Here is an 18,914-nt window from a genome sequence, read left to right as displayed (position 1 = left end):
AATCCCTACTGTGCTGATTTAATCTTTATTTCATTTTTGTTGGGACAAAAAAGCTTTATTACAATTACAAACATTACCAGTAAAACAGTATTAAATAATAGACCTAAAAACAATTAAAACCTGCATATTTTTAAATTGCATTCGGAACTATAGAAACATAATTAAAGTATTACAAAACATTTGCTTATTACTGAAAAGTGAAAACACATAAAACCTTTTTTTTTTCTTGAATAACACGATAAAATATAATGATTGCATTACTATATACACAGTAACAAATGATAAGAACTTTTTTATGGAACAACGAGATAAAATATCTGAACAATTGTATGAATTATATAGAATAGTCAACAAGAAAAACATTTATTGGAATAACGAGATAAAATATCTGAATGACTGCATGAATTAAATACACAAGTAGCGAATTATAGATAAAAACATTTCTTGCTTTACAAATTAGATGAATTGAATCTTGACAAAGAGAAAGAGCCCAGCGCGTAAGCTGTTGGATTTCCAATAGCCATATCACCCAAAATACGGCCTATTTCTGGAGAGCATTTAAACCCATGACCTAAAATTGTTCTCAGGTAAATGAATTATAGATTAAGTAGTTATAATAGTAGGCTTTAAAACTGGCACACACTGAATTGCTGAATTGTAGCCACCACAGTGAGCCTTAAACCTGGGAACCTCCAGTTCAAGGTACACACTGAATCATAGCCACCACAGTGAGCCTTGAACCTGGGAACCTCCAGTTACGTGGCACACACTGAATCGTAGCCACCACAGTGAGCCTGGAACCTGGGAACCTCCAGTCCAAGGTACACACTGAATTGTAGCCACCACAGTGAGCCTTGAATCTGAGAGCCTCCAGTTACGAGACACACACTGAATCGTAGCCACCACAGTGAGCCTGGAACCTGGGAACCTCCAGTCCAAGGTACACACTGAATTGTAGCCACCACGGTGAGCCTTGAATCTGAGAGCCTCCAGTTACGAGACACACACTGAATCGTAGCCACCACAGTGAGCCTGGAACCTGGGAACCTCCAGTCCAAGGTACACACTGAATTGTAGCCACCACGGTGAGCCTTGAATCTGAGAGCCTCCAGTTACAAGGCACACACTGAATCGAAGTTACCACAGTGAGCCTTGAACCTGGGAAACTCCAGTTCAAGGTACACACTGAATTGTAGCCACCACAGTGAGCCTTGAACCTGGGAGCCTCCAGTTACGAGGTACACACTGAATCGAAGTTACCACAGTGAGCCTTGAACCTGGGAAACTCCAGTTCAAGGTGCACGCTGAATCGTAGCCACCACAGTGAGCCTTGAACCTGGGAACCTCCAGTTACGAGGTACACACTGAATCCTAGCCACCACAGTAAGCCTTGAAACTGTACCTAGCAAACAGAATAAAACTAGCTACCTACCAGAAAATCCAGCGCCAATGATAATATTCGAATAAACAGGATGACGGTCCAAGATATAATCCTGATCAGGAGTAACCTGTGCAGAATATTTATATTATTTCTGCGCCTTGGCAGGTGTGTTTAGTGGGGTAAATAGGAAGCTCCAACCCCCCCCAAAAATTTTTTAAAAGATTCAAAAAATTCTAAAAAATAGACATGAAATAAGCATGTTTACTGCGTCACACATTTTTTGTTGTTCCAAAAAAGTAATTTTTTAAATTCAGTTAAACCGCATATTAATTTCATAATAGACCCTGGTTTGGGGTAATTTATAACTTAGCAGGTATTTAAAGACAAAACTATTACTTTAAGCAGGTATTTTAAAAAGAACTATTTCCGTTGTAGATAATTTGGGAAGTGAAAATATATATACGGTGAGGGAAGACACTCAAGACATACACCTTTAGGACATAATACACAAATATCTTGATTGTGTTTTAAACAATTAACAACAGTCTATGGGAGTCGTGAGGTTTCTGTTTTATAATTTTTTGAAAGTTTTTTGTTTACTACCACAAGAATACAGAATAAAAAGTGTCCCATCTTTCCCTACATTACTGTATATATATTGACTTGTGTAACTTTTTTATTGTAAGCAAAATGAGTTAGTTAATCTTAAACATAAGAGACATTAAACACATATGTCTGACAAAACACAAAGAGTATTTGTAAAATCAAATTTTCATGTAGTAGGGTGGGGAAAATGGGACACCTTTTCATTTTATTTTCTCGTCCCATTTGTTAGTAAACAAAGAACGTTCAAATAATCATAAAACCATACCCTCACGACTCTCATATACCCTTATTATTTGATTAAAACACGATCAGCATATTTGGATATTATGTGCTAAAGGTGTCCTTTCCCCCCACCTTACTACACTTACTGAATAAATACAGCTTTCTGTAACAGATGGAACAGGTTCTATATAAGGATAGTATTCCTTTATAGCTGTCACAAGTGTTTGCCATTGTGTATCCGCTGTTGTTTGGTCTTTATTTGACAGTTTTTTGTCCCGCTGGTCTGGATCTATTTCTGTTCCGCTGTGGTAGCATATCTGTAATTTTGTAAATGAGTTACTCTTATGGGTAAACTAAATTTTAAAAAATTTTGTGTGAACCATACACACACATGGTGTATTTATACACCTCATGCTCACTGTTGAGTTATGACATGGGTATTTTTTGTACATCAGACACACATGGTGTATTCATACACCTCATGCTCACTGTCAAGTTATAACATAAGTGTCTTCTTATACACCAGACACACATGTTGTAATTATACACCTCATGCTCACTGTCAAGATACAACATGGGTGTCTTCTTATACACCAGACACACATGGTGTATTCATACACCTCATGCTCACTGTCAAGTTATACCATGGGTGTCTTCTTATACACCAGACACACATGTTGTAATTATACACCTCATGCTCACTGTCAAGATACAACATGGGTGTCTTCTTATACACCAGACACACATGTTGTAATTATACACCTCATGCTCACTGTCAAGATACAACATGGGTGTCTTCTTATACACCAGACACACATGGTGTATTCATACACCTCATGCTCACTGTCAAGTAGATAGAGTATTAAAATTACACACATTTTCTACAATAACACCCACAAATCACAAATTTTAATAAAAAATACAACAAAAATAGTAAAAAACATGAAATACCTTCATAAGCCCGGGGTATTCCAAAATTGGCGTTGAATATATGTGAACCTTTTCATTTATTATAACTGAAGGAAAACGTTTTGCCTTGTACAATTCCGGGTCTTTTGCTTTCCAGTAGGTAACCCGTATTAGTAAAGGCTAATTAAAAGAAATCATTGATATTTAAGTGAATAAATGTAAGCTGCTATATCCTCGCGACAGTTATTATATCACGGGTGTTCACACACCTCGTGCCAGCTTACAAGTTACCACTACCACGTATCTTACTTCAGAAAAAGCTGTATATTTTTTGCGGGAAGATTTTTTCATTTTTTTTATGTATGGCTGATAATTTGGACAACCCATTAGTGACCACTGGGTTGGAGCAATTGCCGTTAAGTTTCTTGCTCAAGGACACATACGCCCACAATGGTAGCAACGACATGCCTTAAACCCATTACCTCTGGGTTACAGGCAAGCGCGCTAACTGTGCTACCACGCTAAATATTTGTTTAAACTGACATACATTATCCTCACATGACGGGGTGATGACAATAAATAAAACCTGGGTGTTCTGTTTCATAAAACTCGTACCCGCTGTTAAGTTAAAAATGGAAAAATGTAATTTATTTATCCTAGCATGGCGGGACAAAAACAGTAAATAAAACACGGGTGTTCTGTTTCGAACACCCCATACCCATTTTCCTACACATATAACTTTATAGTTGATTGTTTTAATGTCTGATGATTTAGACAACCAAATAGTGACCACTGGGTTGGAGCAATTGTAGTTAATTGTCTTGCCCAAGGACTATCACCTACTGTCATTGCCCCACCACGCAGGGATAAACAAGTTACAGATATTCAAAACGTTACCGATACTGGAAGCTTTAGTTTCAATGGCTGTAAGACTTTGTTTATCCATGGCCCACAAGTTAGTATGAGCGATTTTGAGCGATATTTTCCTTTGTTTGTATGCACTTCTACCCTGCTAGCATTCACTGGAACAATGTCAGTCACTTTTTCACATTCTTTCATAACAACACCTAGTTTCAAGGCAGAATCCTATATAAAAATGGTGTTAATGTATAGAATGTGTTGTTAAACTAAAAAAAACTATTTTAACAAAAAGACAAGTTATAGCAATAAAACAACAGTTGTTAAAACACGCTTACAGTTAAAAACATATTTACATTTAATTGGAAGAAAATAAGCCTGGTCGCTACACTTCGCAGACAAAGACAGGATAAAGCGACAAAACAACAGTTGTTAAAACACGCTTACAGTTAAAAACATATTTACATTTAATTGGAAGAAAATAAGCGCGGTCGCTACACGTAGCAGACAAACGAGCCATTTAGGTTTAATTATTATCAAGTTTTTTTTTTTTTTTTTTTTATTCTTTATGGGTGAGGTCCTTGTCAAGGACCTGGGATTTAGGCCAGATTTGGCCCTTTACCCCAACACCCGGAAAGCCCATTTAAGTCCTTCTTGCGAGCGGTGCCGCGACACCGCATCGCAGTCAGACGCGTATTGTTGGCACCATTGTTTATCCTCGTGTGCTTACGAGTTACCATATACTTTTCAACTTTGTGTATGATTTTATTTGATATGGCTTACAATTTGGACAACCCATTAGTGACCGCTGGGTTGGAGCAATGTCCGTTAAGTGTCTTGCCCAAGGACACATACGCCGATCAGTGTTAGTACCGCTGCCGAGCATCGAACCGGGGACACTTTGGTTTCGATGCAGGCGCCTGAACCACTGAGCCACGGCGCCGGACTATTATCAAGTTAAACTTCTAATATAAACAAAAGTGTGTGTAAAGACACGAACCCTACAATAGGGGGAGTCGGCTTTAAAATAAAGTATTCATTCAGCTTACTTTTAAGGCTAGAATACATTTGTCTGCCATTAATAACCCAGCAGTTTTTTCATATAAACCATCGTACTTTTGGGTCTTAAGTCCTGGGAATTTTGTGTTTATTTCTGAAGCTGATAAACTCTGGCCTTCTTGACCAAGAGAACGTAAACCAGAAGACACTTGTGTCAAAACACGACCCCCTCCAATATTTAGAAGTCCACAGTTTCTATTTTTAACAGAAATAATAATTTAAAGAATTTTGTTCTGGAGTGCATGGGAAATGATAATCGTTATAACATGTTTTGCTTCATCTACTGCTTACAGTTACCACGTATGTAACTTTTTAGGTGATTTATTTATGTATGACTGATATTTTTGACAACCCAATAGTGACCACTGGGTTGAATGAATGAATGTAACTTACTTTATCCTCGCGTGGCCGGAAAACGACATTCGTTATCACACGGGTTTAACACCTCGTGCCAGCTTACGAGTTACCATGTATGTTACTTTGTGGGTGATTATTTTTTTGGGAATTTTTTCATTTTTTTATGTATGGCTGATAATTTGGACAACCCACTAGTGACCACTGGGTTGGAGCAATTGTCGTTAAGTGTCTTTCCCAAGGACACATACGCCCACAATGGTAGCAGCGACGAGCCTTGAACCCATTACCTAATGGTTACAGGCAGGCGCGCTAACCACTACGCCACGGCGCCGGACGGTTGGAGCATTTAATTGTCATTAAGTGTCTTGCCCAAGGATACATACGCCCATATTGGTAGCAGCAATTATCCACAACTTGTCCACAATGGTAGCAACATTTATGTTTAATTATTATCAAGTTAAACTTCTAATAGAAACAAAAAGGTCTGTCAAGACTACATACACAGGATACACTTACTCAAACAGTTTAGTCCCAGACTCTTCTTCCAGTTTTAACCAATTACGAAAAGATTCCCTCATTAATTGTGAATGCTGCGATGTTGTGTATGAAAATCGAATGATTCGAGAGTGGCCATGAGAACTGCCGCGCGAATGCGGAATGGGAAACTAAAAAAGCACAAAAATAAAGACATAGCAACACTCTATTCTTTTCCAACCCAGTGGCAAAACACAGTCAGCCACAAAGTAACGTACATGGTAACTCATAAGCTGCACGAGGTGTATGAAACAGAACATTCATGCTATAACGACTGTCGTTGCCCCACCTTGCGAGGATAAATAAGGTATATACATGGTAACTCGTAAGCTGCACGAGGTGTATGAAACAGAACACCCGTGTTATAATGATTGTTGTTTTTAGGCCACACATGGATAAAGCAAGTTACATTCATCCAGATTTTAACACTTTTTCGCGGAAAAATATACAGAGGGTATCAGTATGAACTTTTTTCACTGTTCACCAGCTAAAATATTATTTCTTTGCCTTACCTGTTCAACAAGTAAAACTGTCTTTTGTTTTTCCGCCAAAAATTTTGCAGTAGAAAGTCCATGTACCCCAGCGCCACAAATAATTACGTCAAATAAGTCGTCCATTTTGCAGCTATGTCTGCTAGGCTGTGCAGACCGTCTTTGTTATGTGTGTAAGGGAAATTGTGTACCAGCCACGCAGCATAATTTAAACCGCTAAGCTAACACGCAGTCACGTTCACGCACCACAATTAATAACACATTTCTCAACCGTCATTCTGGCGAAATTGTAAACATGACTACATGGGCCAGTGTTGCTAAACTTTGCAAAATTACAACACAATTCATAAACAAATAAAAGAAAGGCATGTACTTTAAAATTAAAAACAAAGAATTTTATTGTTTATTTTAGGTTCACTTTCTACTTGAATTCTTGCATATATTAATTTGCCAAAGTACCTAAATTCCCTGAACTTAACAATTTAATAATTTGTCCGGCGACGTGAGTGGTTCGCGCGCCTGCCTGTAACCCAGAGGTAATGGACTCAAGGCTCGTCGCTGCTACCATTGTGGGCGTATGTGTCCTTGGGCAAGACACTTAACGGCAATTGCTCCAACCCATTGGTCACTAATGGGTTGTCCAAATTATCAGCCATACATAAAAAAAATAACTACCCACAAAGTAACATATATTGTAACTTGTAAGCTGGCACAAGGTGTTAAACCCGTGTTATAACGACTGTCGTTTTCCAGCCACGCGAGGATAAAGCAAGTTATATTCATATAGCTTTGAATTGCGTGTTCTATAAAAGAAAGTGTAGCGATCACGCTTATTTTCTTCCAGTAAAATGTAAATGTTTTTGTAAGCGTGTTTTAACAACTGTTGTTTTGGAACTATATATATTCTGTTTATTACACATCATTGCAACAAACTACCACGCAATCATATAGGTAGCTTACTAATGTGCAGAAACAGACAATATAGGACGGTACAATAATAGCATCTTAATACAGGAATTTCCGGCGATTTGTATTCAATAGATTTACGCAATCCTCGACGCGGACATATGCGACAGACTTAGGAAACGTAGCCGCAATCGCTAACAGTATACGTCAAAGACGCTTTGGTTTTATCTATAAAAATAACATGTGAGGACAGTCAAATATTTTGGGCCATAAATACTTTAGTTTAATAATGGCCAATTTGCATTATGTTGTCAAACTTAGGTAAGTTTGTTCATAAAATTAGCACAGTCAAGCGCTATTTATAAACTTTTGAATGAAATGTAACTTTAGGTTGTTTTTTTTTCAAAGCTTAAAAGGTTCGGACAAAAATGTTTCATTTCAATAAAAAAATGCCATTGTTTCTCTTGTTGGCGATTGTTTTAGTGTTAATACTGGTAATAAAGAAACCAGCAAAGCCAGTTCGCAAGCTAAACCGACGTTGGCTAAACCTAGCAGAGACACTGCAGAAACAAACATATATTTTGCATAAGAAGAACTCATGCAAAAAAACAGCAACTGCAACCAACTACACAATTTGCGAGACTTTGCCACTTTTACCCATAACATGTGGCGACTTGGCAAAAAAGCGAGATTTTGACCAATTCGGGAAAAAATACAAAATTCCAAATATTGTTTATCTAATATTGGTTAGAAACGTTCAGTTCGACTTTCTTAAGTATTTAGCCTTGCGGTCAGTGGCAAGAATACAACAGCCAGAAGCCGTTATTATCTACTACACAACTGTCATACCTACAAGTACGTATTACATATATAGTAGAGTGGGGGAAGATGAGACACCTTTAGCACGTATTATCCAAATATCCTGATCTTGTTTTAAACAATTAACAATGGTCTATGGGAGTCGTGAGGATATAGTTATTTATTTCTTTGAATGTTCTTTGTTTACTACCAAATGGGACGAGAAAGTGGAGCTAAAAGGTGTCCCATCTTCCCACACCCTGCTCCATATATATAGTAAGGTGGGGAAAATAGGACACTGTTTCATTCTATTTGCTTGTATAATTAGGAGTAAACAACGAACGCTAAAAGAATTACAAAAGCGTATCCTGACAAATTTCATAGACCGTTGTTAATTGTTTAAAATACGATCAGCACACTAGGATATTATGTGCAAAACGTTTCCCATCTCCCCCACTCTACTATACACAGTAGAAAAAGGTTTTGTATATACGATAAAATACTGGTCAATTAAAACTAAATCCAAACTATTAGGGCAATCCTGTTTAAAGCCGACTCCCCCACTGCACGGGTTGTGTCTATACGCACACGTTTGTTTCTAATAGAAGATTAACTTAGTAATAATTAAACATAAATGGCTTGTTTGTCCGCTAGGTGTAGCGACCACGCTTATTTTCTTTCAGTTAAATCTAAATTATTATGTTTTAAACTGTGAGCGTGTTTTAACAACTGTAGTTTTGTCGCTATACCTTGTCTTTTCGTTTAAAATATTTCTAAATCTACGCTACTGTAATCGTAGGAACAAATAAATTTATTATTATGTTTGTTGTAATTTGTAGGTAAATTCGCCAAAAAGGCGATCCGAGAAATACCATGCCTCCGATGGGTTAAAGTAAAAGACCCATTACGTGTCAACGGTAAACAGGCGAGTACCTTCATCTAAAAAACTTATAAAAAAAAAACTTATAAAAAAAAACTTACAAAAAAGTCTTATGAAAAAATGGGCTCTGTTGTGTCTAATTCCTATATTAGTTTAATGAATGGAATTTATGACCACTTGCGTTGCGATGCAAGGACAGTCGTTAAACACGGGTGTTCTGTTTCATACACCTTAGCCCGCTTATTACGAGTTACTACGTATATAACTTTGTCGATAATTTTTTTTCGGTCAGCAAAAACTTTTTATCGATCAGCAAAAATCTTGGCCTGACAAAATGTATTACTGTTACTTTTAATTTCTGTTTTTATTTGTGTTTATAGATAAGTGCAGATTCTCGGGCGGAAGTTATTCGGTTTACAAAACTGATTAAGCATGGGGGTATATACGTGGACAATGATGTTATTCTATTAAAAAACCTTGACTCTTTTCGCCACTTTTCTTTCGTTGCTGGACGGTAAGTTTTATTATAGTGGGATGGGGAAGATAGGACACCTTATCATTCTATTTACTGGTCATATTTGATAGTAAACAAAAAATTCAAATAAATATAAATCCGTATCCTTATGACTCCCTTAGACCGTTGTTAATTGTTTAAAACACGATCAGGATATTTGGATATTCTGCGCTAAATGTGTCCCATTTCCCCCCACCCCACTATATAAAATATTATAGGGTGGGGAAAACGGCACAGCTTTATAGCACATAATATCTAAATATCTTGACATTGTTTTAAACATTTAACAACGCTCTTATGAGAGTCGTTGAAGATACGGTTTTATAATTATTTGAACGTTATTTGTTTATTACTAAATGGGATGAGAAAATAGAATGAAAAGGTGTCCCATTCTCCCCACCCTACTATATAATTAGATTGTGATTTATTCCGCACTTTAGCGATTGTAGTCGAAATAATAAGTGTTTGTAACTTGCCTTGCGTGGCTGGGAAACGACAGTCGTTATGACACGGGTGTTCTGTTTCATACATCTCGTAACAACTTACGAGTTACCGTATGTAGTTTAGAGGGTAATTGCTTATATATATGACCACTGGGTTAGAGTAATTGCTGTTAAGTGTCTTGCCCAGTGACACATACGCCCACAATGGTGGCAGCGAAGAGCCTTGAACCCATTACCTCTAGGTTAGAGGCAGGCTAACCAACTGTGTCACGAGTTGCAAAATGTGATAAAACGACGGCTCTTGTCCTGTTACAAGTGGTTGAATAGGGGTCTTTCATTCATAAATAATTTTCAATTTGTATTAAGGTGGCTGTACACAGTATCCGGCATGCGAATCTGCTTGCGAAGTCGCATGCAAACCCATTACCGAGTTCCGCATGCGGCAACGAAATCCGGACAAAACAGACAAAACGGACGAATTCCGGATACTGTGTACAGCCACCTTTAATAAGGTTTTATTTAATTTACAGTGAACACGCTTTGAGCATCAATGCGGGGATTTTGCTGGCCGAACCGAATTCGAAGTTTTTAAACAAGTTTTACCATGAGAGCTTTTTGAAAGCATTTGAAAATTATGATCCAAAAGTATACTATAAATATGCACAGAACGGTCTGCACCAATTTTATCGGAAAAACATGGCGGTAAATAAAACTAATTTCCTAGATTCAATATCAGAATTTATTTCATTTTGTTATGATAATAATATTAATAATAATAACTTCTATTTGTCTCTTCGATTGCGGTAGCGAAGATTTAGTAATATTTTAAACAAAAAAACGGATATAACGACAAAAACAGTTATTAAAACAAAATATTGTTTTTTTAGCCGAATGTACACATTGAAGAGTTTGCATTGAACAGACCGCTTCCGTTTGAAGGATACGAAGGCCTTGGGGCAGCAGTTGAAAGCAAATATGATTTAAGTGAAAATTATGCGCTTCACATACACCCAAGAGCGGCCGTACAACACAATTCGCACTTACAATACATTTATACGGATACTGAAGAACAAATCCGAACCAGAGATAATATATACGGAGCAGCAGCTAGAATAGCTTACTTTGGAAGTCCAGATCTGATATTTAAACCGGATGAAAAAGTTTACAACCGAGCGCCCACGATCAAATTGAAGCCGCTGCCCAGGATAGAGCCGGATAACTCTGGATAAATGCATGTTAACACTTATATAGTAGGGTGGGGGAGATTGGAAACCTTTTAATTCAATTTTGTCGTCTTATTTGGTAGTAAAGAAAGAATATTCGAGGAATTATAAAACTGTATTCTCACGACCCTAATATACCGTTGTTAATTGTTTTAAACATGTTCAGGATATTTGGATATTATGTGCTAAAGTTTCGCGTCTCCCCCACCCTACTATAATAAACATTCTAATAATATGTATCAATAAGAATATAAATACCTGTATATCATTTTCTGTGATAAAGCAATTTCTTTATAGTCATTCTATAATGAATCTATATATATATATATATATGGCAAAAACACAAGGCTATTAAATTATTTTTAAATAATTGTAATTTATACTTTTACCTCGGGTGGCCGGAAAACGACAGTCGTTATAACACAGGTGTTCATACACCTCGTGCCAGCTTACAAGTTACCAGGTATGTTACTTTTTGTAGGTGGTTAATTTTTTTCCTTTACTTTTTATGTATGGCTGATAATTTAGACAACCTGGTGATCACTAGGTTGGAGCAATTGCCGTTAATTATCTTGCCGAATAAAACGATTAGACTAATATGGTTAAATAATGTTGTGTTGATTTGTTTAATACGTGCCCATCAATTAGAGCTTTGCTCTCTTGTTATTATTTTGATTTAACAGATTAATACACATTTTTTTGCACATTTACTCATAATAATAATAATAATAATAATAAGTTATCAGTGTAAAATACTCGTTTTATAACGACTGTCGTTTTCCGGCGACGCGAGGATAAAGCTATCTACATTCATTTATTATCCGTTTATTCAGTGTCCCGTAACTCTAATAATGGCCAAACACGAGCATGCGTTTAAGTACATATAAACTAACGACAACGTTTTCACTTCAGCTCTGTATCATACATTTAAAACAAGTCAAGTAAAAGGATTTTTCTTTATAGCAATTTCGGCACTGTATTTCTAAGATAATATATATTACAATAATAACTTTATTTGTTTTTTAGATTACGGTAGCAAAGATTTTGAAATATTAAAAACGAAAAGGAAGGATATAGCGACAAAACAACAGTGGATTTTGATTAGGATCCACCAGGCTGATGCTTTGATAACTTAAGAAAATTTTTGCCTTGCGTGTTTTGTAAAAGAAGGTGTAGCGACCACGCTTTTTCTTCCAATAAAATGTAAATGTTTTTAAATGTATGTATGCATGTAACTTACTTTATCCTCGCGTGGCCGGAAAATGACAGTAGTTATAAAACGGTTGTTCATACACCTCGTGCCAGCTTACGAGTTACCATGTATGTTACTTTGTAGGTGATTATTTTTTTTAGATTTTTCCATTTTTTTGTGTATGGCTGATAATTTGGACAACCCATTAGTGACCACTGGGTTGGAGCAATTGCCGTTAAACGTCTTGCCCAAGGACACATACGCCCACAATGGTAGCAACTGTTATTTTGTCACTATACGGTAATAATATTTTTAAGTCTTTGCTGCCGTAATCGAAGAGACAAAAAGATTATTATAAACAAAAGGTAGAGCAACACAAGGAGAGAGTGGTATCACAGAGCATTGCCACTAACTAGCACGCAATCGTAGATACTAATGTGCAGCAACCGCGATACAGCACGGTTCTTAAACAATAGCATCTGAATAACAGAATTTCCGGCGATTAATATGCAGCACAATCATGCATCAACGTTCGCCGGCAAAGATATTAGCGGCAGACTTCAAAAACGTAGGCGCCATTCGTTAACAGTTCGTCAAAGACGCTTTGGTTTTAGTTATAATATTATAAAATGTAAACGAAAACAGTGAGAACAGTCAAATATTTTGAGCTCACAATGCTATTGTTTAATGGCCAAGTTTGCATAACACTGTCAAACTTAGGTAAACTTGATCATAAAGTTGGCAAGGCAGTCAAGCGCTACTATATATTTGGGTGGGAGAAAATGGGACACCTTTGGCACATAACATCCAAATATCGTGATCGTGTTTTAAGCAAATAAAGACGGTCTATAGGAGTCGTGAGGGTATAGTTTTATACCCATTTGAATGTTCATTGTTTACTACAAATCGGACGAGAAAATAGAGCTAAAAGGTGTCCCATCTCCCCCACCCTACTATGTAAATTATAAATGAAATTTATGTTTTTTTTAGCCAAGGTTTAAACATTTGGACAAAAATGTTTCACTTCAACAAAAAAAGGCAATTTTCTCTGTTAATGGCAATTGTATTAGCATTATTATTGGTAGTTTATAAATCAGCAAATCCAGGACGCAAGCAAAACCTAGCAGAGGCGTTGAAGAAACAAACATATATTTCGCATCGCAAGAGTTCCTGCAAAAAAACATCAATTGTGATGAATTACACAGTTTGTAAGACTTTGCCAGTTTTACCTATAATATGTGGCGACTTGGCGGAAAAACGAGATTTTGACCAATTCGGGAAAAAATACAAAATTCCAAATATTGTTTATCTAATAATGGTTGGGAATATTAAGTTCGACTTTCTTAAGTATTTAGCTTTACGGTCAATGGCGAGAATACAACAACCTGAAGCTATTATTGTTTACTACACAACTGATATACCTACAAGTACGTATTAAACATAATACTACAGTTGGGTAAAAGTATCATATATAGTAGGGTGGGGAAGACTGGACACCTTTAGCCAATAAAATCTTAACTATGCTGAACGTGCTATAAAAATTGTAACAACGGTATATGGCGGTCGTGGAAATTGAAATTTCTTTGGTTACTACCAAATGGGACGAGAAAATGGGATAAAAAGGTGTCCCATCTTTCCTCACACTACTATATCATAAACAACTAAAAAACTAAAACTATACTACTGGATTAAACCTTTTTAAAGCCGACCCCCACTGTAGGGTTCGTATCTGTACACACCCTTCTGTTTCTATTAGAGGTTTACCTTAAAAATTATTACCCATAAATGACTCGTTTGTCTGCTAGGTGAAGCGACCACGCCTATTTTCTTCCAATTAAATGTAAATATATTTTAAACTGTAAACGTGTTTTAACAACTGTTGTTTTGCAGGTATATCCTGTCTTTTCGTTTAAAATATTTCTAAATCTTCGCTGCCATAATTGAAGAGACAAATACATTTATTATTATGTTTGTTGTAATTTGTAGGTGAATTCGCCCAAAAAGCAATTCAAGATATACCATGCCTCCGCTGGGTTAAAGTAGAAGACCCAAAATTTGTCAACGGGAAACAGGCAAGTACTCGTGTAAATCTTCTAAATAAATCTAAATAAAAAAATCAATTTATTTGTTAAATCTTACAAAATAATTAGGTTTGATTAACGTTGTATTAACGTTAAGTTGTTAAAAGTCTGATTACTGTATTAAAAGTTGGATTAATGTGACTCATTTAACTTCGAATAGAGGAGTAAGGACAGTTGTTATAACATAGGTATAACATAGTTGTTATAACATCTTGTTTTAAACACCTCTTGCGCGCTTAAATCAGATGTTGTACGAATAACGTACGTTACCACGTATATAACTTTGTGGGTGATCAAAATTTTTTCGTCGGTTAGCAGAACTTTTTGCCGGTAGACGAAAAAAGAAATTAAAAAGAATACTATTTTACATTACTCATGGCCCAACGAAATCTATTACTGTTAATTGTAGCTAATAATAACTGTTATTTGTCTCTTCGATTACGGTAGCGAAGATTTGGAATTGTTTTCAACGAAAAGACAGGATATAGCGACAAAACAACAGTTGTTAAAACACGCTTACAGTTAAAAACATATTTACATTTAGTTAATGCTTTTATTCGTACATACAGCTAATGGCGGATTCTCGGTCAGTAATAGTTAGAATTACAAAACTGCTTGAACATGGGGGTATATACGTGGACAATGATGTTATTCTATTAAAAAACCTTGACTCTCTTCGCCGCTTTTCTTTCGTTGCTGGACGGTAAGTTTTATTAGGAAATATTATATAGGGTGGGGAAACGAGACACCTTTAGGACATAATATCCAAATATCCTGATCGTATTTTAAACAATTAACAACGGTCTACGGGAATTGTGAGGATACGCTTTTAATATTCTTTAAATGTTCTTTGTTTACTACTAAATTAAACGAGAAAATAGAACGAAGAGGTGTCCCATTTCCCCCCACCGAAATACATAATAAGGTAATGTCTTATACCATACCGTAGTGATTGTGATCAAGATGATAAATGAATGAATGTAACTTGCTTTATCCTTGCATGGCTGGAAAACAACAGTCGTTATAACACGCGTGTTCTGTTTCATTACTGGTTACCACATATGTCCAGTTTACTGGTTACCACGTATGTAAATTTGAGGATAATTGCTTATATATAGTAGGGTGGGGAAGATGAGACACATTTTCATTTTATTTTCCCGTCCCATTTGGTAGTAATCAAAGAAAATTCAAAGGGTTATAAAACCGTATCCTTACGACTCGGTCAGCGAATATTTGAATATTATGTTCTAAAGGTGTCCCATTTTCCCTCACCCTGCTCTCTATATATATTTCATGGCTGAACATTTGAACAGCCCATTAGTGACCACTGGTCGGAGCAATTGCCGTTAAGTGTCTTGCCCCAAAACACATATGCCCACAATGGTAGCAGCGACGAGCCTTAAACTCAAAACTTTTAGGTTAGAGGCAGACTAACCAACTGTGTCACAAGGTGAATGAAATGCGTGGTATAACGACGGCTGTCGCGTTACGCGTGGTTAACTAAGGGTCATTCATTCATAATCAGTCGGCTGCCGTGACAAAGTAGTTAGTGCGCCTCCCTCTAAACCATAGGTATTGGGTTCAAAGCTCGTCACTGCGCTTCCACTGTGGCGTATGTGTCCTTGGGCAAGACACTTAACGGCAATTGCTCCAACCCATTGCTCACCACTGGGTTGTTCAAAATATCAGCCATATACATAAAAAAAAGACATAAAAATCTAAAAAATAATAACCTACAGAGTAACATACAGTTGGCACGAAGTGTATGAAACAGAACACCTGTGTTATAACGACTGTCGTTTTCCGGCCACGCGAGGATAAAGCAAGTTACATTCAATCATTCATAATAATTCAAGTTGTATTGGAGGAGTTCTATATGATTTTACAGGGAACACGCCGTGAGCATCAATTCTGGAATCTTGCTGGCCGAACCAAATTCGCATTTCCTGAACAAGTTTTTCCATGAGAGTTTTTTGAAATCACTTCAAAATTATAATCCAAAAAAATACTATATATATGCACAGGACGGTCTACACCAATTCTATCGAAAAAACATGGCGGTAAATTGAAATGAAGTGCATAGTTTTGATTGAAGAATCTTTTCATTTTATTATAATAGTAATAATTCCTTTTGTCTCTTTATAACGGTAACAAAGATTTAGAAATATCTCAAACGAAAAATCGGATAAAGCGCCAAAAAACAGTTATTAAAACAAAATGTTGTTTTTTTAGCCGAATGTACACATTGAAGAGTTTGCATTGAACAGACCGCTTCCGTTTGAAGGATACGAAGGCCTTGGGGCAGCAGTTGAAAGCAAATATGATTTAAGTGAAAATTATGCGCTTCACATACACCCAAGAGCGGCCGTACAACACAATCTGCATTTACAATACATTTATACGGATACTGAAGAACAAATCCGAACCAGAGATAATATATACGGAGCAGCAGCTAGAATAGCTTACTTTGGAAGTCCAGATCTGATATTTAAACCGGGTGAAAAAGTTTACAACCGAGCGCCCACGATCAAATTGAAGCCGCTGCCCAGGATAGAGCCGGATAACTCTGGATAAATGCGTGTTAACACTTATATAGTAGGGTGGGGGAGATTGGAAACCTTTTAATTCAATTTTGTCGTCTTATTTGGTAGTAAAGAAAAAACATTCGAGGAATTATAAAACTGTATTCTCACGACCCTAATATACCGTTGTTAATTGATTAAAACATGTTCAGGATATTTGGATATTATGTGCTAAAAGTTTCGCGTCTCCCCCACCCTACTATAATACACATTCTAATAATATGTTTCAATAAGAATATAAATACCTGTATATCATTTTCTGTGGTAAAGGAATTTCTTTATAATCATTCTATAATGAATCTATATATATATATATATATATATATGGCAAAAACACAAGGCTATTAAATTATTTTTAAATAATTGTAATTTATACTTTTCCCTCGCGTGGCCGGAAAACGACAGTCGTTATAACACAGGTGTTCATACACCTCGTGCCAGCTTACGAGTTACCATGTATGTTACTTTGTGGGTGATTAATTTTTTTCCTTCACTTTTTATGTATGGCTGATAATTTAGACAACCTGGTGATCACTAGGTTGGAGCAATTGCCGTTAATTATCTTGCCGAATAAAACGATTAGACTAATATGGTTAAATAATGTTGTGCTGATTTGTTTAATACGTGCCCATCAATTAGAGCTTTGCTCTCTTGTTATTATTTTGTTTTATCTGTTTAATACACGTTTTTTTTGCACATTTACTCATAATAATAATAATAATAATAATAAGGTATCAGTGTAAAATACTCGTTTTATAACGACTGTCGTTTTCCGGCGACGCGAGGATAAAGCTATCTACATTCATTTATTATCCGTTTATTCAGTGTCCCGTAACTCTAATAATGGCCAAACACGAGCATGCGTTTAAGTACAAATAAACTAACGACAACGTTTTCACTTCAGCTCTGTATCATACAATTAAAACAAGTCAAGTAAATGGATTTTTCTTTATAGCAATTTCGGCACTGTATTTCTAAGATAATATATATTACAATAATAACTTTATTTGTTTTTTAGATTACGGTAGCAAAGATTTTGAAATATTAAAAACGAAAGGAAGGATATAGCGACAAAACAACAGTGGATTTTGATTAGGATCCACCAGGCTGATGCTTTGATAACTTAAGAAAATTTTTGCCTTGCGTGTTTTGTAAAAGAAGGTGTAGCGACCACGCTTTTTCTTCCAAAAAAATGTAAATGTTTTTAAATGTATGTATGCATGTAACTTACTTTATCCTCGCGTGGCCGGAAAATGACAGTAGTTATAAAACGGTTGTTCATACACCTCGTGCCAGCTTACGAGTTACCATGTATGTTACTTTGTGGGTGATTATTTTTTTTAGATTTTTCCATTTTTTTTTGTGTATGGCTGCTAATTTGGACAACCCATTAGTGACCACTGGGTTGGAGCAATTGCCGTTAAGCGTCTTGCCCAAGGACACATACGCCCACAATGGTAGCAACTGTTATTTTGTCACTATACGGTAATAATATTTTTAAGTCTTTGCTGCCGTAATCGAAGAGACAAAAAGATTATTATAAACACAAGGTAGAGCAACACAAGGAGAGAGTGGTATCACAGAGCATTGCCACAAACTAGCACGCAATCGTAGATACTAATGTGCAGCAACCGCAATACAGCACGGTTCTATAAACAATAGCATCTGAATAACAGAATTTCCGGCGATTAATATGCAGCACAATCATGCATCAACGTTCGCCGGCACAGATATTAGCGGCAGACTTCAAAAACGTAGGCGCCATTCGTTAACAGTTCGTCAAAGACGCTTTGGTTTTAGTTATAATATTATAAAATGTAAACGAAAACAGTGAGAACAGTCAAATATTTTGAGCTCAAAATGCTATTGTTTAATGGC

At 36.3% G+C, this 18,914-nt stretch overlaps 3 protein-coding genes across 3 annotated transcripts; 2 read left to right on the top strand and 1 right to left on the bottom strand.

Annotated features, from left to right (window-relative positions):
- Positions 1–6: 6 nt before the first annotated feature.
- Positions 7–6,704, bottom strand: LOC149725678 (peroxisomal sarcosine oxidase-like). Its single transcript, XM_089891264.1, has 8 exons — positions 6,439–6,704; positions 5,909–6,057; positions 5,026–5,230; positions 4,016–4,204; positions 3,161–3,298; positions 2,356–2,526; positions 1,433–1,508; positions 7–571 (listed from the first exon to the last, which is right to left on the bottom strand). Exons 1-8 carry the CDS (start codon positions 6,541–6,543, stop codon positions 450–452), a joined length of 1,155 nt encoding a protein of 384 aa, XP_089747390.1. The 5' UTR covers positions 6,544–6,704; the 3' UTR covers positions 7–449.
- An 806-nt stretch (positions 6,705–7,510) lies between these two features.
- Positions 7,511–11,891, top strand: LOC149725677 (uncharacterized). The gene is made up of 6 exons (XM_089891262.1): positions 7,511–7,644; positions 7,732–8,178; positions 8,961–9,046; positions 9,382–9,515; positions 10,489–10,660; positions 10,846–11,891. The coding sequence occupies exons 2-6, from the start codon at positions 7,752–7,754 to the stop codon at positions 11,185–11,187; spliced, it is 1,161 nt and encodes a 386-aa protein (XP_089747388.1). The 5' UTR covers positions 7,511–7,644; positions 7,732–7,751; the 3' UTR covers positions 11,188–11,891.
- Positions 11,892–15,002: 3,111 nt separating this feature from the next.
- LOC149725676 (uncharacterized) lies at positions 15,003–17,637 on the top strand. The gene is made up of 3 exons (XM_089891146.1): positions 15,003–15,157; positions 16,343–16,514; positions 16,687–17,637. Exons 1-3 carry the CDS (start codon positions 15,027–15,029, stop codon positions 17,026–17,028), a joined length of 645 nt encoding a protein of 214 aa, XP_089747272.1. The 5' UTR covers positions 15,003–15,026; the 3' UTR covers positions 17,029–17,637.
- Positions 17,638–18,914: the final 1,277 nt, after the last annotated feature.

Source organism: Ciona robusta, chromosome 13 (genome assembly GCF_009617815.1).
Source record: "Ciona robusta chromosome 13, ASM961781v2".
NCBI classification, from domain to species: Eukaryota; Metazoa; Chordata; class Ascidiacea; order Phlebobranchia; family Cionidae; genus Ciona; species Ciona robusta.
The sequence above is the reverse complement of the archived record's forward strand: the minus strand, read 5'-3'. Positions and strand labels throughout refer to the sequence as shown.